We start from the raw sequence: 27752 nt of genomic DNA, 5'->3' as shown, positions 1-27752 counted from the left end.
TCAACCTCAATGAGTGGGTAGATGGGAAAGTTTGATGTGATTTGATCCAAGCAGATTCCTGAGAGGGTGACGATTCTTCCATCCTGAAGTGGAAGATTGACTTTGTAGCTTCCTGAAGATACAGTGGCTGTGTTTCCAACACCTCCAATGTTGATTGATTCGCTACTGAATTTGATGGCTGATGATCCAAGAAGTTGAACAGCTTTGGTTGATAGTATGAAGTCAGAGCAACCATTGTCGTAAAAGATGTTGACTCTATTGCCATTGACAGTAATTGTCTGAAGCAGATAGATTCCCTTTTCAGTGATTGAATCATCATGAGGTGATACATCAGACTTGAATGAAGAGTGGAATGACAGTTTGATTTGCTTCACGAAATCTGGTAGGTGTGAACTTCGCATGAATCTAGACTTGAACCGATCGAGAATATCTTGATTTGATTGATTGTCCTTGTGCTCTTCGCATAATAGGACATGTTTCTTGATGGTATACTGGTGGTGACTGGGGTGTGGACATGTAAAGTCCCTCTGGCATCGACCATCAGAGTGCTTTCCTTTGGATGCGTCAGCACCTGGCAGAAGACATTGAGTGCAGAATCCCTTTTTATTGATGATTGCTAGACGAGCTGCAGGTTTCTTCTCGACGAAATCTTTGCATGTATAGTATTGGACGATCTTGGAACCATTTGGACCATTTGATACCATGTGTTCTGATGATGATGGAGCTTCTCCACACAGTTGACATTTGACTGGATCGTTTTGGTTGCCAAGGAATGTCTTCTTCTTTGGAATTTGATTTGTTTGAGGTGGATCCTTCTTCTCGTTAGTACGTTGAGTTTGAATGCTGACTTTTTGTTGATTCAGCTTTTCCTCTTTCTCAAGAAAAGTTAGCAACTTTCCCCAATTTTGTTTTGGAGTGAGTTCATCATCGCTGATGCTTGACAAGAATCTTGTGAGACGACCCTCACCGAGTTGTTGGTATATTCGTGGCGTGGAAGTGACTCTCCAAAGTAAAGATTGTCTTCGATTTGATGTTTGTGAGCAAGTTGCATCACTTCACGAATGATATTTGAGAACTTGCTGAGTGCGATGACAAGTTTTTCAGGATCACGACTTTTGGCGATTTCAGATTTATTGAGTGTCTGAAGTCTTTTCGTTAGAAGAGTTCTCGAATCCCCAAAAGCTACTTTTAGACGTTGCCAAATATCATTGATATTGTCAAGACTTCGAACGAGAGTGATGGCTGGCTCACCAAGATGATTGTTTTTGAGAAGATCAGGTAAGTAGCTTGAAGGAGTTGATTTGATATATAATTTCTCAAAGTTCGATTTGAAAGTATAAAAGTCAATAGGTGATTCATACCCACAGAATTTGTCGAGCTTGATTTTAATGTTAGTCATACTGTGGTCTTTCTCCAGTTCTCTCTTGGTGTATTCTCGATGGACAGCAGTATTGAAGTCGAGTTTTTTCGAGTTGAGCTTGATGAGAAGTGCACCCATATTCATGATGGCTTCTGAAGCATCACTATCGGTGATTGGTGATTGAAGAAGTTTCTCGTACTTGATGGATAACCTGTCAAGATTGTCGGAGAGTTTGGATGATTCGTCCTTGAGTTGGGTAAGTTGTTTATCGTCCAACTTTTGAAGATCTTGAGTGATAGTTGAATTGATTTCGAAGAGATTTTGTTGCATAACCTCAATACTGAATGCAATAGATTTCTCATTACTGATAGTTGTTTGTGATGTCACTTGGGTATTGGCGAGATTTAGTTTGGACTTGTGATCTCGAGCTGATATATTGTACGTCTTGATTGATGTTTCTGCTCTCAGGGCTGATAGAATGAGGTCATCTTGATCATCTAGGTTCGATTCTATGCACAGGAGTCTCAGCTCATCTCGTCTTGAATTCATTTGTGAAATGGTTGGATCGACTTCAGTGGCAGTCAAACCATTGATTGGTGTCTCATCGATTGCATCATTGATAGCTGCAATTAGGACTTTGATTTTATTGATGGTGCTTTCATTTGACGAAGGCATGATGGTTTCACGAAGTGAAAGATTTGCAAGTTGACTGGAAAGATGGTCCTCGACGTGGATACTACTCCGACCAGTGTTGTGAAGTTCCTTATAGTTTATACGAGGAAGATTTCTCTTTGACATAAATGTTTGGCTGAATTGATGAAGTTGATTGAGTTGAGTGTGATTGGAGGGTGTGGCTCCGTTTGAATGTGGAATAGTGCAACACACTTGAGGGGGTTTGTAACAAGATATTGATTGAAGGATTGATATCTTTGCGTTCAAACTGAATGAAAATAAATTAAGGAATAATAAGTATTTGAATTGATAAAATAAATGAAAATAGTGACTAAATGACAAATTAGGAGCTTTAAATTGATAATTGATTTATGAAACTTAGACTAATTTGAAACAATTTGAGTGAACAGAAAATCATATGAAAGAATAAAAGTATGATAGAATCTTAGAAAAAATTACTAAGTCTTAACCTAACCTAACCTAGGACAGCAATGGGTAGAAGCCTGTGCCAAAAGGGCAAATGTAGAGCCTAAAGTTGAGCCAACCTAAGACTAGGAGAAGAGAAAACAAAAAGTGAGAAATGCAAACAAAAAGCTTACCGGCTGGCCCAATGTGATTGCTGTGAAAATGACCAGTGAAATGAGTGGATTACCAGCTGGGTAAATCCACAGTGAAATGCAAATTATTATTAAAAATTCAATTCAGCAAATTCCATTTACCAATTTAATAAGTTTTAAGTTTGACTCTGACTGACAACATGTCAACAAAGAATTGAGCTCCTTGCTCTACAATGTTTCAACACAGAAGAATGAAAAAAATGAGAGAGAGTAAAAAAAAAGAGAAATCTGAGGAGATAATTGCTCCCCAATTATAAAATCATTAAGTGAGAAAAACCTAGAGTCATTATATAATACAAAAGAAAATATACTAAGTGTGATGTGAGGTAATAAATGATGATGTGAAGTGATGATTTGCTAATGATAAAGTAATTAAATATACAAAAGAAATGAAATTTTGAAGCTATTTTTTATATAAGAAACTAAACGATTTTTAACTGAATTTTTATATTTTTTATAAGAATATTTTTCTAATTTTGATAAAAACATTGAGCAGACTAATGCTGTTCATGTGACAGACTTTTAATGCAGAGTCTCATAACACAAATTCTATTTTCATGAATTTGATGATTAATAAAAGATTACTTTGACAGATGATTAACTACAATTTTTTTCTTTTCTCATTCTTTGAAATAATATCTGCAGCATTATTTCTGATGAAGATGATGGATGACTTGTGAGTATAGCAAAAGGGTTTACTCAAGGCCACACCTAACTCTAGGCTCTGCCATTTTTTTAATTGTTTGTATCTTTGTTGATTGTCTTTTATCTATCTGTGCCTTTTTCTTTTGTTTCGTATCTATGTTCTTTTGGGAAAGTAAATGTTCCATTTATGTCTGTAGAGTAAGGTTGTCAAAAATGGTTGAAATGATGGTTTTTGTAGAAATATATTACTTGTGTCTTGTTCCAAAGTAGATTTTTATTACTTTATTTAGATATCATTTCTAACTACTGAAACAGAGAAATTGATGTAATCATTTTAAGCCATTATATTTGAAAATATGATTTTTGATATTTTGTGTTATATTTTTGCGTGTTAATTTCAAGGCCGTTGATTATGTGTCTACTTACTTTGGTGTTATAAGGTATTTCTTTAATTTAAATATAACTGATCAAAGATATTCCTCGAGAAGTACATTATGATCAAAAGTGTTCATTTAGAAATAAATTACGATCAAAGCTTTTCCTTGAGAAATACATTATGATCAAACAATTTTCCAAAGAAATAAATTATGATTGAAGACTTTCCCTGAGAAATACAATTTGATCAAATAATTTCCCAAAGAAATACATCAGGATCAAGGATTTTCCTTAAGAAATCCATCGTGATAATAGATTTCCCTTTAAAGATACAGTATGATCGAAGATTTTCCCAGAGAAATACATAATAAGAAGAGATTTTCTTTGAGAAATACATTTTGATCAAATATTTTCTTTGAGAAATACACAATGGTCAAAGATTTTCCATGAGAATTACATTATGATCAAAAGCTTTCTTTGGAAAAACACATTATGATCAAATATTTTTACAGAGAAATATTTTCGAGGAAAGATTTTCTTTCAGAATTACCTAAACAATAGATGATACATAACAGTCAAAGCTGCTGATTGATATAATATTATAATCTCAGATTTCCTTCAGAAATAGTGTTTGAGGAAAGACTTTTGTTTTTCTTGAAGAATACATTATGATCAAAACATTTTGCAGAGAAATACATTATGGTCTAGGATTTTCCTTGAGAAATATATAATGAACAAAGATTTTCCAAGATAAGTAACCTTTTGATCAAATATTTTCATTGAGAAAAACATTATGATAAAATAGTTTCCTTGAGAAATGTTTTTTAATAAAAAACTTTTCCTTGAGAAATTCAATATGATAAAAATTTTCCTTGAGAGATACATTATGATCACAGATTTTCCAAGAGAAATATATCATGAACAAAGATTTTTATTGAGAAGTACATTATGGGGAAACATTTTCCTTGGAAAATACATTACCTTCGAAGATTTTCCAAGAGAAATACCTTTTGAAAGATATTCCTCGAGAAGTATGTAACGATGGAAAATTTTCCTTGGGAATGCATTATTTTCAAAGAATTTCGCAGAGAAATACGTCAGGATCAAAGACTTTCCTTGAGAAATACATTATGATCAAAGATTTCCCTTCAGAAATACATTATGATCAAAGATTTCCCTTCAGAAATACATTATGATCAAAGAATTTCCCAAAGAAATACATTATGCTCAACTATTTTTCAGAGAGAGACATGACGATGAAGAATTTTCCTAGACAAAATAGTATTTAAGTAGAGATTTTTCTACAAAAATTAATCATGGTCAATTATTTTCCCAGGGAAATACAATTATTTTCCCAGGGAAATACATTATGATCAAAAACTTTCCTTAAGAAATAGAGTTCAAGGAGAGATTTTCCTTGAGAAGTATATCATTGTCAAAGATTTTCTTTGAGAAGGATATTATGGGGATATATTTTCCTTGAGAATTATAGTACAAGGAAAGATTTTCCTTGAGGCATTCATCATGTTCAAAGATTTTTCTTGAAAAATACATCACAATCAAAGAATTTTCTCAAAAAAATAAATTATAATCAAAGATTTTCAAGAAAAAGACATACATATGATAAAGGATTTTCCTAAAGGAATAATAGAGTTTAAGCAAAGATTTTCCTTGGGAAATATATCCTTGTGGTTCTCCTTGAATAATATGCTATGATAAAGGATTTTCCTAGTGAAATAGAGTTTAAAAAAATATTTTCCTTGTGAAATACAACATAGTCAATATTTTCTTAGGCAAATACATTGTGGTCAAAGACTTTCCTTGAGAAATGTATCATGGTCAAAGGTTTTCCTGCAATAATATGATCAATGGTCAATTATTATCTTAGAGAAATAAATTATGATTGAGAACAAACCTTGAGAAATAGAGTTCAAGGAGAGATTTTCCTTGAGAAATACATTATCATTAAAGATTTTTCTTGAGAGATGCGTTATAATCAAAGAATTTCCTAAAATATGCATGGTGCTCAAAGAATCTCCCTGAGAAAAACATTATGATCAAGGAATTCTCCAAAGAAATACACTATGCTCAAAGATTTTCCAGAGAAAGACATTATAATAAAGGTTTTTCCTAGAGAAAAAGCAAAAATTTTCCTTGAGAAAAAAATTGTGATCAAAGATTATCAAGTATTTCCCTTGAGAAATATATTTTCATCAAATATTTTCTTTGAGAAATACATTATAACCACAGATTTTCCTTCAAAAATATACTTAGAGGACAGATTTTTCTTAAGAAAAACATTTTGATGAATCATTTTCCTGGAGAAATATCATGGTGAAAGATTTTCTTTAAGAAGTGCATCTTGATCAGATTTTTTCCTTGAGAAATACAATAAATTGAAAGATTATTCAAGAGAAATACCTCAAGAATATTGAGAAAATAATTATGATAAATCTTCCTTGAGAAGTACATTATGAATTAGAGTACAAAGAGAGATTTTCCTTTAGAAACACATTTTCATCAAATGTTTTCTTTGAGAAATATATCATGGGCACCTGTTTTCCTTCAGAAATATAGTCTATAGGAATGATTCTCCTTGAGAAATATAATATCATCAAAGAATTTCCCTGAAAAATACATTATAATCAAAGAATTTCTATGAGAAATACATCATAATCAAAGAATTTCCTTAAGAAATACATTATGTTCAAAGATTTTCCTTGAGAAATGAATCATGGTTAAAGAATTAGCTTGAGAAATAAATAATGATTAAAAATTTTACTTGAGGCATACATCATGGTCAAAGATTTTCTTGAATTATGGGTTATTATTATTATGATGAAGTATTTTCCTAAAGAAATAGAGTTCGAGGGAAGATCTTCCTTGAGAAGTACATTATAATCAAAGATTTTTCTTGAGAAATAAATCATGGTCAAAAATGTTCCTTGAAAAATGAATTATGATTAAAAATATTTCCCTTAAGAAATACATTATGATCACAGATTTTCCTTCAGAAATACATTGTGTGAAGAGACTTTCCTAAAGGAATACAGAATAATCAAAGACTTTCTTGAGAAGTACATTATGATTAAAAGTTTTCCTTGAGAAATACATTATGATTAAAAGTTTTCCTTTAGAAATAGAGTCCAAGGAGAGATTTTCCTTTAGAAGTACATTTCATCAAATATTCTCTTTGAGAAATACATCATGATCACAGATTTTCCTTCAAAAATATAGTTTGATGAGAGCATTTCCCTGAGAAATACATTATGGTCAAAGATTTTCCTTGAGAAATACATCATGGTCAAAGATTTTCCCAAAGAAAAAGAGTTTGAGGAAAGATTTTCCTTGAAAAACAAATAGAGTTTGAAGAAAGATTTTCCTTGGGAAATATATCCTTGTGGTTCTCCTTGAATAATATGCTATGATAAAGGATTTTCCTAGTGAAGTAGAGTTTAAAAAAATATTTTCCTTGTGAAATACAACATAGTCAATATTTTCTTAGGCAAATACATTGTGGTCAAAGACTTTCCTTGAGAAATGTATCATGGTCAAAGGTTTTCCTTCAATAATATGCTATAATAAAGGATTTTCCTAGAGAAATAGAGTTTACTTAAAAATTTTCCTTTAGAAAAACCTGAGTAAGAGGAAAAACTTTGCTTGAGGCATACATCATGGGCAAAGATTTTTTTAAATAATAGGTTATTATTATTATGATGAAGTATTTTCCTAGAGAAATAGAGTTTGAGGGAAGATTTTCCTTGAGAAGTACATTATGATCACAGATTTTCCTTAAGGAATACATTATGATCACAGATTTTCCTTAAAAAATAGATTATGAGCAAGCACATTTCCTTCAGAAATAGAGTTTGAAGAAAGATTTTCCAAGAAAAATACGATATGATCAAAGATTTTTTAGAAGAAATACATTTTTCGAGGATAGGCTATTAAGGTACCCGAGAGTAGTCATATTGGAGTTCCAGATCTTATTTAGTTTATTGCATGGTTTCCACGCGAGACCTTTTCTATTTTTTTAGTCGCTCTCAGAGCTATTAATGTAGGATCCTAAGTATTTGAGGTCTTTTACTGACTTCATGTTGACACCGTGTAGAAGAAGAAGAAGTGTTGAAGAACTAAGGGATTCAGTTTTACCTTCTTTACAGTAAAGACCGACTTGGCTAGTTGACGTTTCTAGAGAATAAAGAAAATCGTCACCAAAAAAAAACAGATTCAGAAATACATTATGGTCAACTATTATCTCAGGGAAATACATTTATGATCAAAGATTTTTCTTGAGAAATAAGTTTTATTCAAATATTTTCCCAGAGAACTACATTTTGATCAAAGATACCTTTTACCAAATATTTTCCCAGTGAATTAAAGCGACTTTACTTTAGAAATACATTATGATCAGATATTTTCCCAAAGAAATACATAACGATCAAAGATTTTCCTTGAGGAATATACCTGGCTATTTAAAAAAGAAATATAGTTTAAATTGAGATTCTTATAAACCCATAAGGTGTTAAACTTAATGTGTGCTATTATATCAAAACACCGACTCATTTTCAAATTTTTGAGGAATGTGTAAAAGGAAGTATTAGAATATAAAAACTTTCAGAAACTTTCAATAACCACTCATTTTAGCTTTTATGCTTTTGCTTCATATGCTCATAATTTTGAGACAAACTTAAAAAGTCTCAAATTTAAAGTATCCTACTATCGACCTTCTAATTATAAAACAAACAGAGATTGTCTCTCACGGAAATATATAGAGCAGTGCAGAAAAAAGTGCTGAGTATTTTCAACTGAGTTAGTTCGACAACCACAGAAGGGGTCTATGGCGAAAAACCAAGCCTAAATTTGTACAAGTGGAGATTCGATTCAGAAAGGCTACATCTCGAGATTGTTTGGGTCTCAAAAATTTAAAAACTGCATTCTTAAAGGTCAAAACAGAAGGTAATCTTTAAGGATTTCTTTACCCAGGATATTCCACTGGTATATGAAGTGAGGGAAGAAAGTATTACGGAAACGAAATATTTAGAAGATGAATAGGATTTCTTGTTCTTATGTTAACTGGTGCTGTAAGCCTTGCTGGCAGATAGTTACGTAAGTAAGACGGAGCTTGGTTATTTATGATTTTATAGAAGGATATCATTCTTCTGGCAAAGCGTCGGTCAGCAAGGCTTTCAAGCTAAGTTTAGAATATATTTTTCCCTGAGACGTTCCACGAAAGCAACCTGTGATAGCTAAGCAGGCATTATATTGAATGGATTCAAGCTTCTGCATAAAAGAGGCATTTCATCTACAATATCACCGTAGTCAAGATGAGGTCTAATGTAAGATTTGTAGATGGTTAGAAGAGATCTCTTGAGCACATGTTTGCGTCATGTCAAGTCAAAACCTTAATAATTGGCCTTTTGTATCTTCTCATCAAGATGGCGATTAAAAGAAAGTTTTAAATCTATGATAAGACCTAGATGTTTCTGGTTCTAACTGGCAGTGGATGTTAGTGTTATTAAAGGAGATTACTGGAGCATTAGCAGGAGTGAGTCTGCAAGTAAAATAGACTTCTACACCTTGTTTAGAAGGGTCAGGGTTGAAAGACATCATCCATTGACGAGCCCACTCACTTATCCTTGCAAGATCTCTCTTTAGTACCCCAAGACTCAAGAGTTGATCTATTACAAAGGAGAATAAGGAGGTGTCGTCAGTAAAGATCTTGGGTTTTGGCTCAAGGCTCAAGGCTGGGAGATCGTTGGTGTAAATTAAGAAGAATAATAAAGGACCTGGAACCGAGCAAGGCTTTCATCATGTATTTGAACTTTGAATTCTTTTTTCAGGAAAGTCGAATATTAAAGAAATATAAAGATCATGTTCAAAGGTACTGTCGTCTTCAATTCAAATGGCGGATGGGAAATTGAAAGGAAAGATGTAAAGGCTAGAGGGAAGAACACAAGACCCGATTGATCGAACTAATCGAACTTGATCGAGCGATTAAAGTTCGATCGACCGGGTCTGGAATAAAGACTAATCGTAAAAAAAGTAATTTATGAAGTAAGTGCACTATTAACTTTTTTTAATTACTGCGATTAAAGAGTGCGGATGCTTTTGGGTGTCTATTTTTAGAACAATGTAATTTTTTTTTGAATTTAATTTCCTGTGTCTTATTCCAATGAAGGATGTTGACGGAGAAAGGCCAGGACTGATTGGTGTGTATCCATCTTCTTATGGCTTTGTTTTTCCATTTCGTTGTTAAAAAATCAAATTAAACCGTTACACATTTTTTATAAGAACGAACTATACAAGAACATAAGGCTTCGCCGGCCAAAATGTTAAGAACAAGTTAAGAACGTTTAAAGGCTTTGTGGACTCAAAAACACCCTATTTCTTAGGAAAATGGTCAATAATATTCACAAAGTGGTCGGAACATTTTTAGGCTTAAAACTCAAAAAGTCAAGAACATCCGAAGGCTTCAAAAATTTGGATGTTCTTATAAAAAAAACGTGTATGAGCATTATTTATTTTAACAACTTTCTTCCAGTTTCGATAGTTGCACCATCCTTGTATGTTGATGGACCGCACATGATAACCTGCGTTCTGACACTCAGGACGAAAAAGAAAAGAAAAAAGGCTTTTATCAGCCAGAAAAATCTCTTCAACCGTCTTTTGATGAAAGATATAAAGTTTAAAGTCTGCTATTTATAAGCATATTAAATTAGGGAGACTGTGATGGTTTTGGTATTAATTATGCAATTATAAGAAAAGACTCTACTCTCTTACTTATGCCTCACGCATCCTTTCACAATTTGCCAATCACTGTTTGAAGCAGTTATTCCGTCTGTCCATTTGTCTGATTAATATATCTTTTGTCTGAAATGGCCCTCAATGCCAAACCCTCAAATGGTCATTAAGACAAAAACTAATAGAACTTTAATAATCCGACAAACGACCTATTTATATGGGTCGAGAAAAAACCTCTTTAATTATAGATGCTGACCTATCTCATTAAAATCGAGTGTAGTTGCGCGATGGAATATTGTCTGGATACTTTATTAATTTGTCTGAGAAAACGGTTCACAAAGGTAACGATATTTTCGGCCATTATAAATGATTGTCGGGCCCATTTTTTTTTACGAGTGACGATCAATACTTTCTCATTATTTTCTTACATTTAACATGCCTGCCAAAATATGATACTATTTTTATCAAATCCTCTACAGCGCTTCATCATTTCAATCCGAAAAAAAGTTTTATAGTATTTTTTTTCAGACATGACGTAATCTTATAACAGTTATTGAGGGGAGTGAAATTTAATATAATTTTAAAACTGCACAACAGAAAGCCAGACAAAAGAAAATCAAACCAATAAAACTACAGGCCATGTTAAAATATCAAACCAAATCATTTTATCATCCTATTATACCAGAAAGAATGTTATTGTCTTGTCTTTTCTGTTACTATAAACTGAAAGGTCGTTTTGGCTGCTATCACGATGAGGTTTCTACTTACAATCCAGCAAAAAAAGTCTTTTGTCTTTTTATCATAAGCAATTTTTTTAAAAATGGCGGGTTTGATAAATGCGACTGTTTTAAACTTAAACCACCGATAAAAATCTTTCTCATTCTTTTCTCTCTTGAAATTTTGTCAAGCTAGGCGCTTTGATGTGTTTTGACATGATAACAAAGCTTTTTCTTGGATAGCCATTGGATGTTCAAGTCAGTCACACCAGGGGAGAAAATACTTCAGAAGAGCTCCTATTAATGATTATACAAATAAAGAGAAAAGATTTTTTTGTCTTTGATTTTGGAATTTCAATAAATTGATGGTTTTGTCTGTCAAGCTCTCTCTTTTTCATCGTTCGTTCTATGGCGGCCTGAAGGCAGAGTATTGTTTTTGTAGTCACGCTACACGTTTGGCACTGTTCGAGTAATTTTGTGTTTGGAGCATGAGTTGAATTAATTGTAATAAGAGATATTTGACCTTGAGTTTCAACTTGAGAGGTGGTTATAATGACAATGGATAGATAGATATTTGAAGTTTTTTGAATTGCAAAAGAGATGAATTTTTGTTGAGAATGGATATTTCATCGTTGAATTCGAAATTATTGAAATTGAAACAAATTCATGAAGAAGAAATAAGTAAGCTTGCTTTTTTGTGTAAAGTTTCAAGTTTTGATCTTCTTTTCTCTTCCTTGAAGGGATTTACAAGTTTCACGAGTGGTGTCCTAAGGGAATATTAATCCAGCGCCATTTAAAGCCAAATGTGGATTACTCCAAGGTAGATTTATTACAAATCCGATCGCTTTACTAAAATGTAAAAGATTTTGCTTTTTTGGAAATGGTCTTTAATCATCCTGTGTTTGAATTATTTTTCGATGGATCTTGTTCGATATTTGTCAACTAATTTTCCATTGAAAGCAACAAAAGTTTATCAAAAGCCTACACACATCCCATAAAATGCATTGATATTATAAAACATCGCATTAACCTTCCGACCTTGGTATTATTATCAAGTTCATGCCATTTTCCCTCTGTCCAATTAAATTCGAGCATACTTTGCCATGTGTTTTCTCGTTCACTTATTATCAAACTTTTCTCTCTTTTTTTCTTGCCGCCCAAACTGATTGGACTCTTTTTAAACGGACCAATCAGAGAGTCTGGTTTTGAAGTTTAATCCAATCAGATTGCGTTTATTATTGAATTCCAAAAAAAATGATTACTTTACATGGTGAGTTTTGTTTTGTCAGCTTTGGGTTTTTGAAAGGGACTTTGCAGGTTTTATTGTTTTTTGAATTTTTGTAAACTTTGATTATTCCTTGTAAAGTAAATCCATCCATACATATATGAAGCTGTTTGCTGATTTTGCAAAAACTGTAAATAATTTACTTGATCCATCACAAATGTAGACCATTTGTTTGAATTCTAATTCAACATTTCTAAGATTGAATTGATGGTCTGCATTATGTAATATTAGAAAGAAGACCAATTGACTGTTTTGTGTTTTTTTTTTTCAGCATTCTTGACTTTTGATATTTTCAATCTGGCTTTAATTCTTGCTTTGGTACTTTGTCAATACTAAAACAAAATTCACCCTAAAAAGCTCAATTCGTTTTAAAGATTTCCTTACTCCATGATGCAATATTTTTCCATCCTTTCACATCAAGCCCATTTTAGTTAATTGCATTTTTGTCATCATGGTATTAATTTCTTAATCCTGCCAAACTTTGGGAACCCTCTTTCTTCACATCATAAAATGATAAAAGTTTCAGACTTTTGTAATCTCATTAAATGCCCACATAAATGTCAACTCGTCAGTCAGTTAGACTGGACAACAGTTTTCTGCATTCCAGAAAATGGTCTTTGTTATACGCCTCCAAACCAATCAAATTAACCCTTTTGTTGCTTTTTGTCATCAGGAAGACTCCATCACTTCGAATATTGGTGAACCTTGGAAAACACAGCTTTCTGCTGATCTCGTTTTTGGTTTCTGGTTTCTGGTCAATTTGTTTTGAAACTCTTTCTCCACCAATTGTAACTCAACGTCTTTATTCTTTTACAACATTGTTTATTTCCCAGAAGCCTTTGCTAAAATGCTTTCTTGAAGCCGATTTGCCAATTCTCAATCTCAATGCTTGAATCAACGGATGCAAGAATTTTGATATTATATTTTTAATGATTTTTCAAGTGATAATCTTTTGTCTTAAAGTGATCTGTCTTTAGATTATGTGACTATCAGTGTGACTTTCCTTTGTTTTTGTTTGTTTCGTTTATTTGCTGAAATTTGGAAAACATATCTTCAAAATCATTTTCTAAATATTACGACATGCTGTATGTCTGCCATTTTGGATTTTTAATATATGATATAGAAATTATCATTATAATGCTCAACAGTGAATATAGTGATATTTTACGGAAAAACTACTGTTTGATACTTGCGTTAATATTTGCTGATATTAGACATACGATACCGATTTCTTTTTCTGCAATTCTTAGCTTTTCCATATCATTTCTCTTTACGAAACTTCTCAAAAAGAGAAAGTGTTAAAAATTCGAAAAATGAATTTCTATAAAACTTATTGGAAAATTCAATGGTTCATGTTTCGTTGATTTCTTGATGATATTTATTGGAAGGTCTCTCTTTGTTCGACGTGGCTTTCGTCTGGAAGCAAAGAGATTCGTCGTTAGGCACGACGTGGCAAAGGTAGCGTTCTTTGGTAGTTCAGTATTTCTTTAGTGTGGTTGTTGGTGTGATATTTCCATTGTTGAGATTGTTCTTGGGAATTTTGTCCAGGAATATATTTTGTTTTGAAAAAATGTTTTGATGCTCATGAGAATTTTCTTACCTAATAATTTCTGAGCTCGATTCGTTTTCACCCGAAGGGTGGTTTGACATTCTACTCAACCTTCCAGCATTGTCTACAGTGCAATACATTTTTATGACAATCAAGTGAAATAATTGTTTATCATTCAGCGCAAAACAAACCACAGATTTCATATTTGGGACTTGATTCTTCAACTCACAAGACTTTTTCTGTGATTTCTGATTTTTTTTGTGTGTTTCAGCTCAGTTTTATACTTTTGAAATTATACTTTATATGACCCAGAGAATTTTGTGAAATTTTGATTCGATCGACTGACACGTTTATGGTTTATTCCATCAAAAAGATTAAGATTACGAAATTTGATTTGGAAGTCCATTCAATTATGCCATGAAGAAATATAAATAAATATGAGACTGTAATGTGAAAGAAAAAGAAAACTTGAGATGAGTGAGGCAACCTGAAACCCGTCTGATGAAAAAATAGATCAAATTCTAGCGACCGTCTTTCCAAAAATGAGCCATTGAAGAGCAGAGGGAAAGTTTTGTCGGAAGAGAAAAGTTCGGAGGGAGTTGACTTTTCTTGTGCCAAAAACAAATGCCTGGTGTGAATAAAAACTTGGGGAGGACGACCAAAAGTGACTTAATTCCATTCTAAGCGTTATTATTATTATTTCTTATTGAAGAGAGAGAAAAGAGAGAGAGAGAGAGAGAGTTGGCTGGAATTTCATGATCAGACATCCTTGATGTTTTGTCTGGAGGAATAATTAAAGGCCCTAAGACAACGAGATATGGAATTAAAAGCAGAAATTTTGATGGCTCTTTATAAAAAAGCTAGTTTTAAGAAACAGTTTATTTTTGTTATCACCTTTTTTGCAGACATTTTTTATATTTTTAATCATTTTTGTTCCCCCCAAATCTATTCTATTTTACTTTCTTTTCTTGGCTGGCCATAAAACGGGAGACATCTTTTTTTGAAAAAGGATTTATTTTGGAAGTATTGGCGCATGATCTGTTTCAAAAAATGTCTTCCGTTAAAGAAGTATTTAAATGCCAATTATTTTGTACATTTTCAAAAATGGGGCAAAAAGGGGAACAAATATACTTCAGACGTTAGGGAGGACAAAAGCTTTCGATATGGGAGAAGCATAGTATTGGGAAAAAGCCTTTATATATTCTTTATATCTTTGAATTATGTGATTTTTGTAATGAGATTTTCGTCCTGTTGTCGACATGGGTTTGCTCGCCTGTATGTGAGGTGAAAAGAAAGTGTTATAAAGAGTTGAACAGACAATAATATGATAATTCGTTTTTGGTTTCCCTATTATTCTTTCTCTCCCATCTCCTTTTTATGATCCATAGGAGAGAGGAATTCGCCTGTCTGCACTTCGGGCTTTATTTTTGTTAGACTTTCAGTTGTGTCGAGAAAGGCGTTTAGGGCACATGTGCGCTCACTGTTTTGTATTCGCTTCACGAGGTCACACTGCTGTGTCTCTGAATCGTTAGTGAGAAGAGCTTTTTGAGGCGAACGTTTATCCAGCCACGGAAACTTCAAAACAAACTCGCTCATGTCAAATACATCGTTGGACACAGAATCTGGTATTTATTCACCTTTTGTTCTTTGCTACCACCCTTTTGTTTACCGGGTAGTTGTTCCATAAGAACAGTTCTCTTTCAATATTTTATACACTTAATTCTGGTAGCGCACCAGTTAGAAGCTATCCAAACTATAAGGCTCTCATGAAATTGATCCGGTTCTACTAATACATTTGAATCTTTTAAGATTAATTTTTCCCTGATTTTTATAAAATTTAATCTTATGAATGCGTATGTTTTTAGCGTATTGTTTGTTATGTAGCATCCTGACTTAACCGTTGCAAGGGTCTATGGTGAAACTTTTCACTGAGGACAAGAATAAGATCAATATACCCTTCCTTCATCTGGATCACTAAGCTTTCAGAAATTAGGCAACTCAACTGGTTGTGATTTGTTGAATTTTACAATTCTTCCCTTTGAGACTTTGAGAATAAAACTGCTGACGTTTTCGGACCTATCGGAAGACGTTTTATATGACCAATAATCAAGATGCAGGATCTGTCAAACCCAAGGCAAGTTTTTTCAAAAAAATAAAAATCGCTCATGAGAAGGGTGCTTGGTACTGGCTAACACATTATATTAGAGAAGGGAAGAATTTTTTTTGAAACTTTGTTGAAAGCGATTTATTTTCTATTGACTGGCAAACTAATGCTAATGTCTAGCCTTTCGCAGCGTGTGATTCGCTCAGCCATCCACAGGCCTTTGCGATCCAGAAAGTTTATCAAAAATGTTTGAAAACCTGTCACTGCGCACAGCACGTCCTTTCAAAAGTGGTAAAGCAAATGAGCGAATTATCATTTTTTTGGCCTTGCATACTTTTTTTTGCATACTATTTTGATAGAACAAAAGTTTGTCTCATGAGATTGATGTTACTTTGTATGGCTAATGTTTGCTTGTTGAAAGCTTGATGATCGGGTTTTCAAAGAAGAGAAATGAATGGTCTGTTGAGCAAGCTTCTCTCCTCATTGACTGACAGAAGTTTTTTGTTATCGTTTTCATCATCGAAACATGGTCCGCCTAAAATCGGACAACACAATATCCTGCGTATTGATAACATCAAGAGAAGTCTGTCTTTTATTCTTTTTGATGCTTTCAAATTGTTTGGAATTGTGAAATATTTTTCTCCTTCGAATATAGAATGGTTCAAATCGCACCAATGCAAAGCCAGACATCCTCCATCACAAATAAACCAAATAAATTTACGCGAACAAAATGTTTGCTCGCTTTAAAACAGGCACAATCTTTTGACTTTCTATTTACAAACTTTTCTTGGTTGAGTCATTCCAAAACATTCGTTTATACCAAGTAGTTTTGATGTCTGCAAAACCAGACATCTGTCAGGGTTGCCAGTAACAGGCAATCTTTAAACTTCTGAATGTTTTGATGTTTTAAAGAAGAAAAGTTTTGTTTTGAAAAAAGCCATGTAATTGTAAGGTTTTCGAATATTCTTCTACAGTTTAAGGGTTTTATTTTTTGTTAAGCTTTAAACTAAGATACACATCTGGCCTAATTGTATTCATTATTAGGGGTTTAAAATTATCAAAAACTTAACAAAGTCTGGGCAAGTGGGACGTAAAAAAGTGATTTCTCTAAATGGAAGGGAAATATTTATGTCCAGGCTCTTTCTCGAATTCCACACTGAATCCAATTTGACATTCGTTGAGTGATTAGGTCTTGGTTGCAGTTTTGTGAGAAGGCAGGTGGTTGGTGTCTTAACATAATTCGATTTGCAGCGAGTAGATAATCTACTGTCGATCCAGTTTCCTTTGATATTTTTATTGCGATGAACTTCAGGTAGGGTTCAGAGGCTTAATGAATTCATAGTATAATCCAAACATAATCTGAAAGCTTCATAATCTCATTTAAAGTATTCTTTCCTCCTTCCTAAAAGTTCATTTTTCTCAGAACATACTTTTTATTAGGTCAATTCTTCGTAAAAATTTTCGCCAGCAAAAGTCTGCCTGCATATAAGGGAGTGGTCAGATAGTATATGGGGGGTTGGAGGATTCAAAAAAGATTGTTTTTCATTAATATAGATTTCAAATGTTCTTAGTCTGACCTTTTTAAGGTTTCCTTTAAGCTCTTTGACTTTTTTTAGGCCAATATTTTTGCCCGCTGTGCCAAAATTACAAAGAAAATATCCTCCACCCCACCCTAGTAGATACTTTTTGACCACTCCCTGTCTGTAGCGGAAACAAAAAGGACTAACTTTTGTTAGAATTCCAATGGAAAATTGTGTTTTGCTCGTTGAAAGTTTATTGAAGAGTAGAGCATCATCAAATGAAAAAAAGTTAAAAACGGAAATGAAGTTAAGCTTTGATCATAATGATATGTACTGTTGAAGCGGTATTTGGAGCACAATATTTTTCAAGAAATATTCTTCATTTTAAAGGATCAGATTTTTCGTCCACTTCTCTTAACTTCTCATTCCTTTTAGGATCCTGTTATTCTACAAATACAATTTCATGCAGTTTCAATTTCAATTTCGAATAGTTAGCTTCACTAAGAATCGGGAGGGACTCTTTAAAAAAAGTATGTTTTCACTGCATTCCCATCAACACAGCCTTCAATATGTTTATTATATTGGTTTGAAGCCTCTGTTATATCATTTAAAAAGATCATTCATTCCACCTACATACATTTCCACCTAGATTTCCAAATTTATCTGATTTTTCTCTTCATGATTTTCACAAGTAAGGCTAGGATAAGAAAAGCTTCGAAAGTACATTTGTTCTTCATTTGTGTAGGTTTTATAAGAGTTCTCTTTCCAACTGTATTTATCTTGCTTGCTAGCGGTTATTTCCAATATTTTGTGTTAAATAACCAAAAATTATTCCTAATTTTCTTAAATAACCCATATTGATGGAATATTCGGCGAAATATATTCGAGATTCTGAATTATATTTTTGAATGTTAATGAATTTGTTAACATTAAATTTCTCTTTCACTTAACTCAAGGTGTAAAAAAACCTCAACGTTTCTATCCCAACCTCAAACACAATAGATGGGCCAAAAGCAAAGCTCAAAGGCCATAGTTCAACTTTTGGTTCTTTAGGGAAAAACACATGTACCTCTATTGCTTCAAAATATCAAAAATTTTAATCGCACTTTTATGAAGTTTTAACCTCAAAACGGGGTGCTCTTAAAACAAGCCGGAAAGTTAATCATTTGTTAAAATCGGGTTATTTTAACCCAATTATATGATTTAAGTTTTTAATGTACTTTTGCTTTTGGGCTGTTTCATCAAAACTGTTTTAATTTACTAAGCTTCGATAAAATCCCTTTGTCTCGATTTCTAGCCCCCCTGATATAATTTGTCTTTTTGGAATCATCGAGTCCTCTAACCTTCGTACCTTCACTAAGGGTGGGTCATTTTTTCTCGGTATTTGATAATTTCATTGTTTTATGCGTATAAGTATTTATAACTCAAAAGGTAGCCCCTATATACTGGGTCTGTCAGGGTTTATTTTAGAAAGGTACAAAGTCAGGGAAACTGTTTTATGGGCAAATGTTTTGGAAAATCCAGCCATTTTTCTCTAAAATGATAAAAGAACTTCCAAAATAATTGTCGACCTTATGCTGGAATTTGCCTAATTTCTCTGTGCACTGTAAAGTTTAAACTTTGTCGTTTCTGTAAGTATTTTGTTGAGATGCCTATAACGTTTAACCCTACCTAGCCCAGGCCTTTTTGAGGAATTGTAGTCTAGAGGGGGGGGACAAACCTCCTCATAAAACCTTCAAAAATCGAAAAGGCATGAAGCTTGGTAGGATGATGCATTATCACGTTGTTACTCACGAACTCACAAAAAAAATTATGACGTCAGCAGTTTTTATGTAATTATATATATTTTTTATTCCAATATTTGAACGTCGTACCTTAATCCGTTGAAAAGATATTTAAGTTTATAATTTGTTACAAAATCCAAAAGATTTTGCCTTAGACATTTGGGCCCATTTCAAAAAATGCTGACTTCATCAAACTTTGGGAAACAGGAGAGTTAGGAAAACTCATAAAATTTCAAGGCTATATCTTAAGTCCATGCACGTCCAGGAAAACAAGTTTATCTCCCATCCGGGCTAGATGGGGTAAATGAAAAAACTAAACGATATTCTCCATTTTTTTCCAAAACAATGTAGAAAATAGGCTTTTTAGGTCATTAAATATTTTTAGCTATATCAAGCGTAAATAAAACTCCTGTTTCAGGCCTTATAATCAATATAGAAACCGCTCGATTCAGTGCTTTAAAATTTGGCCGAGATGGATAAAAGAAAGGGCCTGAAAATGATGCTTTTATTTTCTTGTATTTCCTTGACCTGCATTTGACCTACATATGATCTTTGAAACTGGTTGCCTTTGTGTCCCGAATGACGTTATATCTCGTCTTTCTTTATTGCCCACAAGCTCCAAGAAGGAAACGTCATCTAGTGAAAGGTTTTAGATTTTACCTCTTTCTTTTAATTATTCGACTAAGGAATATACTCAGACACTCGTCAACCAAAAATTAAAGTAATTGAATATTTAATAATGGGGCAATTTTGAGAATCGGAAAAAACTTTTTTTTTGATTTTGGAATGTAATCTCCTGTTTGGTCGTTGTTGTTGATGGATGTCGGTCAAATTCAACTTCGGTACGAATTGGAAATAAAAAAAGTTTTGTGGACTCGTAATTGCGACGATGATTATAAAGATTTTATGGTCTCTTGATACGTGCAGAAACGTCGCCTTTCCAAAGATAACTTTTGATTTGATTTTAATAGACTTGTACAAATTAATGACGAGTGAATTTACCAGGGGGTTGGAATGACTTCAAGATTGGTTAGACAAAGGGGTACTGGGTATTATGAAGGGTATTAAATGCTTTTGTGGCTGTCTGAAATGTGGCATACCGCAAAACGACTCGTTCCCTTCATTCTAATCATAAAAGAATTTTATGGAAATGTCTTTTTATATCTTTCGTGGACAATGGATTTTTTTCTTGGTGTTTTTTTTTATGATTTGAAAGTTGATAATTTACAAATATACACATGGTTCTAAATGACCTCCTCTTTGAAAAAACTTTTTTGAGAGTCAAAAACGTGATGTAGTTTGAAGTGGGTGTGTCACTCTCTCCTTATTTGAGGGTTGCACGTGTGGGTCCTTTTCTGCAAAGTCAATTGCTTTTCATTTAAATTTCATTTTTTCCAAATATATTCAACAACGATATTACGTTGCTTCTCATGCCAGTAAATATGGTGTCTTTGATTTTCTCCATTTTTGTTGCGGGAGCTAGCACTTAAGGGGGTCTCCCAGAACCCATCACGGAAGATTAAGGTTGAATGACCCTAACCTATTTTCCGTATTATAAAATTACAAAATAAAATGAAGACGTATTTAGAATCATCAAGACTGGACGGATTAAACGTCTAGATGTTATGAATGGTGAGATGGTAAACTTTTGTATTGATTATCCTGTAAAGATGCGTTGGTATGCCTTCTCAGACAATTATGCTTAATCAGTTAATGAGGGCTATTGTTTAATGACCATTCGATAAATAAATCCCTTTTGAAACGAGCGAGAAAATACGAGGTATGTTAGACGCTTCTGTCTGAACATAGAATTAGAGTTTTCTGTTTTTATACGTTCTATACTGTCTTTATGATGATTTGTGATGATTTGCGAAAATCTGGATGCAATTTCAAACTTTCAAATTTTTGAAAGCCGAATTTCAAATGTGTTTGCAACGTTTTCGTTGTTTAGATCTGTTGTATCTTCTCACACTTTTAAATGTTTTGTTTTTCTTTATAACTACTGTGTCTTACAAGGCAAAGGATACAAGATTTTAGACACTTTTTCAAATCTTGAGTAAATCTTTGAGCGAGATCTACGGATAACAAAAGAACCCATTCTTTTGCGAAAGTAAAACAACCAGAATATCAAACTTCTGAAAGACCACGTGTCATAAGTCACGTGTCATTGCTTTGGTATTCCATACAACGTGGGACTCAGTTAGATTGTTTATTTGAGGCTGATTGAGCAAGATTGTTGGTTCTTGATTTCATTTCAGTTTCGACATTTGAGAATCCAAACTTTTTGTTGATTGTTCAAGATCTTGGTTTATTACAGTTTCGGTTTTTTTCGAATATCTCAAATATTTTACAGTGGAAAAATAAATTCCAGATAGGTATTTTAACGAAATTCGAACGATATATGTGTTTTTAAGCTTGTTGAAAAGATGTTTGTGAGTAGAATTTGCTTGAAAACGAAAAAAAAAACTTTGCTGATTTTGTGCTATTGTTAACTATTACCATGTAACGTTAACATTCGATCTTAACGTTGCCTTTTTATAACTTTTTTTAATCATCAAAGCTTCCTAATGGGCCTTTCTAGAAATAAATTGTACGAAGGTGTAGAGCATGTCAACAGATGAGTTATTTTTAGATTCGATAATTTTTTTATTTGACAGGTGTGGTTTAAGAATGTCTACCACTTACTTTTTCAAACTATATGATCCCATATCTATGACTTTAGCGAATGCCCCCCACAAAATAACCATCCAGTCATTTCGATATGCATTACACTCCTTTGATGTCCGATATCCTCACCACCATACAGTATGCCCAATATAGTTACCTGTTGACATCTCAGTATGCCGACGGAGTTTTTCACTTGTTGGGGATAACAATTGAGATTCCAAAGCATGATATTGTGTTTTTTAGAGTTTTTGGGTAATGTGAGATTTTCAGGATTTCTTAAGGTTAGGATTTAGGAATTTCTCAGGTGAATTCTTTGAAAGTGTGCGAGATTTTTTCGAGTGATTTGCCTCGCTTGTTTTTGTTTTTGTTTTTCAACTAAAATGTCAGTGGGTTACAACTGCTTTCAATTTCATTTCTAATGGAGATGGGTATCGTTATGAAATTCTCAAGGGTATTTTGTTGATGGGGATGATTTTTCTGGTCAAATTTTCCATCAGGGTCTGTGACACGGGGGTGTAGTTAGTGAAAGCATCTTGATTTTCATTTTCCCATTTGGAATGACCTTTTGATGATCTTTGTCCAGCTTCTTTGTAACTCACCCTTCGCCAGGCTTGTAAACTGTCAATTATCGTTTGTTAAGCTTTGCGGATGAAATCCGAGATGTTTTATGAACTTTCATATAAAGGTCGATATTTAAGATGCGATAAAGGATCAAGGTTAGTTTCTACAGCTCAACAGTAATATATGTTATTCGCTTTAGTTTGTGATAGATGAAAGGTTTTTTTATTAAAGACTTTGTTTTTGAAAGATGCCTCCCACTTTAATGGGTAAGTCAGCCAAACTTAAAGCAGATTTTTACGTGGAATCTTTCTCCGCACAACGAAGGTTGGAAAAATTCTGAAATGGGGTATTCAGTCAGTGTTCCTATATCCTTTGCTGTTATTATGAATGCTCCCTCTCATCCAGTGATTTTGGAGACGTTGCTATTTATTGCTCGTCGTTTGAATAATTGTTACGGGGAGTATCACAATCCACTCGAACTGCTCGAGAAATGATTTTGTGTAATTCCTTCCACGATTCAGTAAGTAAATGATTTTGTGTAATTCCTTCCATGTTTGCACGACAACACGGTAGCACCACGATTCAGTAAGAGCCAAACACACCCCTGGCACACCTTTACACGATATTCATTACATTTGTGGTTGTCTGTAAACCCATGGTGAAATATTGCTTATAATATTTAAACGATTCTGGAGTGTGTAAATTAAAACCAAAGGCCATGGTATCTAAAGAAGGTGAAAATACCATGATTATTAATTAAATGACTTCAAATTCAAACTAATTGCCTCTCTGTAAATTTTTCGTTGATATATGGCGTTGCGGAAGCTGTAATTTCTTTGGCGTATATTATTTTGACAGGTTACAAACAGTTATCTCGTCTGTGTTCTCTGTTTCGTCTCAACTTTTCTGAGAGATAAGTCAGGATTGCATTGAGATTTGAAAGAAGGTGTGTATGAAATGCCAGGAAGTTGTTTGGTAAGCACTATTTTTTGCTGCTAATTTTTTGTCAGTTTCTATCGTGATTTGTTTAACTTTATTGTATGATACGGAAAGATGACGAAAGTTTCTACCTAAGCAGTCGCTTCATTTTTTATGTTTTACAAATTTGCTGCTTCTACATTTTACGTTTTCTATTATTATGCCTCGCTCAACAAATGATATCCAAATCAAAGATAAAGAAGAGGAAGCTGGAATTATTTCTGCATTTCGATCAGCAGTCAAAACGTTTTTGTGAAATTTCTAGCTTCCATATAAAAAGGATATCATTTTTTGTTGAGCTATATGCTGATGAAGTCACGAAAGATGACGAAAATTTCTACCTAAGCAGTCGCTTCATTTTTTATGTTTTACAAATTTGCTGCTTCTACATTTTACGTTTTCTATCATTATGCCTCGCTCAACAAATGATATCCAAATCAAAGATAAAGAAGAGGAAGCTGGAATTTATTTCTGCATTTCGATCAGCAGTCAAAACGTTTGTGAAATTTCTAGCTCCATATAAAAAGGATATCATTTTTTGTTGAGCTATATGCTGATGAAGTCACGAAAGATGACGAAAATTTCTACCTAAGCAGTCGCTTCATTTTTTTTTTGTTTTACAAATTTGCTGCTTCTACATTTTACGTTTTCTATTATTATGCCTCGCTCAACAAATGATATCCAAATCAAAGATAAAGAAGAGGAAGCTGGAATTATTTCTGCATTTCGATCAGCAGTCAAAACGTTTTTGTGAAATTTCTAGCTTCCATATAAAAAGGATATCATTTTTTGTTGAGCTATATGCTGATGAAGTCACGAAAGATGACGAAAATTTCTACCTAAGCAGTCGCTTCATTTTTTATGTTTTACAAATTTGCTGCTTCTACATTTTACGTTTTCTATTATTATGCCTCGCTCAACAAATGATATCCAAATCAAAGATTAAAGAAGAGGAAGCTGGAATTATTTCTGCATTTCGATCAGCAGTCAAAAAACGTTTTTGTGAAATTCTAGCTTCCATATAAAAAGGATATCATTTTTTTGTTGGAGCTATATGCTGATGAAGTCACGAAAGATGACGAAAATTTCTACCTAAGCAGTCGCTTCATTTTTTATGTTTTACAAATTTGCTGCTTCTACATTTTACGTTTTCTATTATTATGCCTCGCTCAACAAATGATATCCAAATCAAAGATAAAGAAGAGGAAGCTGGAATTATTTCTGCATTTCGATCAGCAGTCAAAACGTTTTTGTGAAATTTCTAGCTTCCATATAAAAAGGATATCATTTTTTGTTGAGCTATATGCTGATGAAGTCACGAAAGATGACGAAAATTTCTACCTAAGCAGTCGCTTCATTTTTTATGTTTTACAAAAATTTGCTGCTTCTACATTTTACGTTTTGTATGATACGGAATAGATTGTTAGAAGCTACAGACGACTCCGTTTTCTTTCTGGCACATAAGTCTGTCCACCAATTATTGTCTTTGCAATGTGTTTGAAGTGTTTGGTGGAAAAGGGTTTTGTCCATTGTTTGTTGGTAGTAACTGTTACACGACTAGGCTTGAGTAATCAATAATTCGCTTTTTTGAACGGATTCTCTAGATTGTTTTTAAGCTTTGATTTTGTCGTGTAACATTTCATTGGATGGTCTTGTTTAGTTTTTTAGGTTTATTTGTTAATCGTTTTATTTAGGATACGCTCAAATAAATTCTACTTTTCTACGAAATCCTTTCATGTGATCTGTTTCAAGGCTAAAAGTACAAGTTTGAAACGCGATCTGAGAATTATTGTTTTCCTCGTCGTAGTTTCAGAGAAATCTTTTTGCATTTGGTTTAAATTCTAATTTCCTTAAAAGTAAAAAGCCTATCAAAAAGAGTTTAGAGTTCTGGTGAGTCTAGGCTACCTATGAATTTCTTCCCTGGGTATGGTTTTTTGTAAAAGCTGCTAAGAAAATTTTTATTCCTTCGTGAAAAAATACAATTTTAGCTATTTACCCCTTAAAACCTACAAAATGGTTTTCTGGAATAACTTTTTATAAAATAGTCTTTTTGGTCTCAAATTTTGAACAGTTATTCACTGCAAAGTTACTAATGCTACAATTAGATCATTGGCACCTACCGGGTGCCTCAGAAAAATCTTTGGACGTTTGGCGAGCCACTGAGGCCAAGCAAAGTCTTTTTTGAACTCAAAACCATTTTTATTAGAAAGAGGATAGTCTAACTTAAATTTTGCGGTATAACTTTTTAAGTTTGGTCAAGTAGTTGTCAAGTTATAAGCTTTTGAAGTTAAAATTCACTTTTTGAAAAGTGTGAAAAACACGTAATAAAAGGGTATTAAATTAAGCATTTTTAAGCGTTTTCGATAAGAATTTTTTTCAAATATTTCTAAAAACTGACTATTTACTAAAAACTGACTATGTTGTAAACGAAAACTGCTTTTAAAAGTATTTTAACAATTAATTATGTCGTAAAAGTCGTTAAATAAGTCAAATACTGAGCTATTTTTTCATTATTTGCATAAATTTAATACACGTAAAAAAAGGTGTATTATTTTTACACTTTTCGAAAAAAGTTAGCATGTCCTCTTTCTAATAAAAGTGGTTTTGAGTCTAAACAAGACTTTGTTCGGCCTCAGTGGCTCGCCAAACGTCCAAAGTTTTTTCTAAGGCACCCTACGTAAATATTTTCAAAACTGTACGTTAAAATCAAATTAAACCTTAAAACCTACACTATTACACCTTAAATCCTACAAACATTAACCCCTTGCTCACAACGACTTACTGAAACTGTGAAATTGCAATTCAGGTGTTGAACCGTGATTCAATTGATCAAATACTTGCTAGAAATTCCTTTCCAAAACAATCATTTGTATTTTTCAGGATTTCATGCCCATAATACAATAGGGTCAAAACTTTTATTCACTCCATTTTTCACGTATGTTACTAATGTTTTCTAAATTTCCATCAAATTTGTGACATTTTGGTATGTAATATGACCATGTTTTGAGAAAGTCGATTTTCAGACTTTGTATAAGATTTTGTCCCCACCATAAGTATAGGTATCTAAAGAGTATAGGTTTTATGATCTTAAATTCATTTGTGTAATCTCTAGGTCCGAAAAACCTGCTTTTTTGAAGGGATTTTTTATAAAAATTTCAATAACTTCGAATTTTACGACTCTTTACGATAATTAAAATTCTTGAAATTAGGTATTTTATGAAAGTTTCATAGCGTCAGCCCCCCCTGCTGGTTGGGGGGGGGGGTACACCCTAAATTTTTCCCAAAAGAGGAGGGGGCTGGAAGTACGCCACTTTTTTGGGGGGACCTATGTACTTGGGGGGAGCTAAAATCTCATCACTTAACGTGGGGGCTAAAATAATTCAGCTTAATAGTTGGCTTCAATTACTCAAATTGAAGCTCATGAATCTGAAAAATTTTCGCCTCCGGCGCAATATTTTTGTAGAAAGTGTGCGAAATTATTTATCTTAAACTGAACGCAATTTACATTGGAATAACCTTTTTTTACTGGATCAATTTTTTGAAAGTGTCTAGGGTCAAAAGTCCTGGGGGCTAACGAAAAATTCATAAATCTTTGGGGGGACTTAAAATTCAGGGGGGACCTAGTTTTTGCCTGGGACCTAAACCCAGGCTGACGCTATGAGTTTCTATATTAGAGATTGTAAAAAAGTGAATTATACAATACTAAATTGAGTTTTGTGCTTAAGAGAGCCCAAAACCCAACTTTGTAGGTTTTAAGGGGTATCCACTGGTAGTGGACATTCTTGTTTAAATATTTGAGGATAGATTTAACCCCTGAGTTGATTTCATCCATGTAGCCAAGTCTAGAAAAGTCTTGGTATCACTTTCAAATGAGAATATTTCTTTTTTGCCATCACAACTCAATTAAGACTTTGTCTAAAATGAGGTTTTGCACCGGACAATCATCATACCTACTTTCTCTAAATTACTTTCTGGGTTTTAGTTTCCGAATTTCTAAAGTAATGTTGTGGGACACTATCAAACTCGTTTATGACAAAATTAACGAGAGGATGACGAGTCTCCCCAGGCTTTTTTTAAGCCTCGATTTTTTTGCATTTCCATTTTTGTGGCGTCGAGTGAAATGAATTGTAATGTAACTAAGAATAGTAAAGCATACGAGAATTTTCAAGTCTAAA

General features: G+C 33.2%; 2 protein-coding genes across 6 annotated transcripts in view; one reads left to right on the top strand and one right to left on the bottom strand.

Moving 5' to 3' along the window:
• The window catches only part of LOC136804983 (choline dehydrogenase, mitochondrial-like), a 291737-nt gene that overhangs the window by 52606 nt on the left and 211379 nt on the right, over positions 1–27752 (bottom strand). The window lies entirely within an intron of this gene.
• Positions 1–27752, top strand: part of LOC136804980 (uncharacterized) — a 39869-nt gene that overhangs the window by 8873 nt on the left and 3244 nt on the right. The window contains exon 2 of one of the 5 annotated variants that reach the window (XM_067061514.1): positions 9513–9726. The exons of 1 other annotated variant lie outside the window; for it this stretch is intronic. Coding sequence is in view for 3 of the 4 variants with exons in the window: in XM_067061511.1 (XP_066917612.1) it covers positions 11747–11810 (64 nt within the window). In the remaining variant the exon portion in view is untranslated. Of the gene's footprint in view, positions 1–9512; positions 9727–11268; positions 11811–15401; positions 15589–22430; positions 22866–27752 lie in introns of those variants that run through there. 3 more of the 5 variants (XM_067061511.1, XM_067061512.1, XM_067061513.1) reach the window with 3 other exon arrangements.

The sequence above is a fragment of the Clytia hemisphaerica genome, unplaced genomic scaffold, assembly GCF_902728285.1.
Source record: "Clytia hemisphaerica strain Z4C2 unplaced genomic scaffold, Clytia hemisphaerica genome assembly, whole genome shotgun sequence".
NCBI lineage: Eukaryota > Metazoa > Cnidaria > Hydrozoa > Leptothecata > Clytiidae > Clytia > Clytia hemisphaerica.
This window is presented reverse-complemented; position numbering and strand designations above follow the sequence as displayed.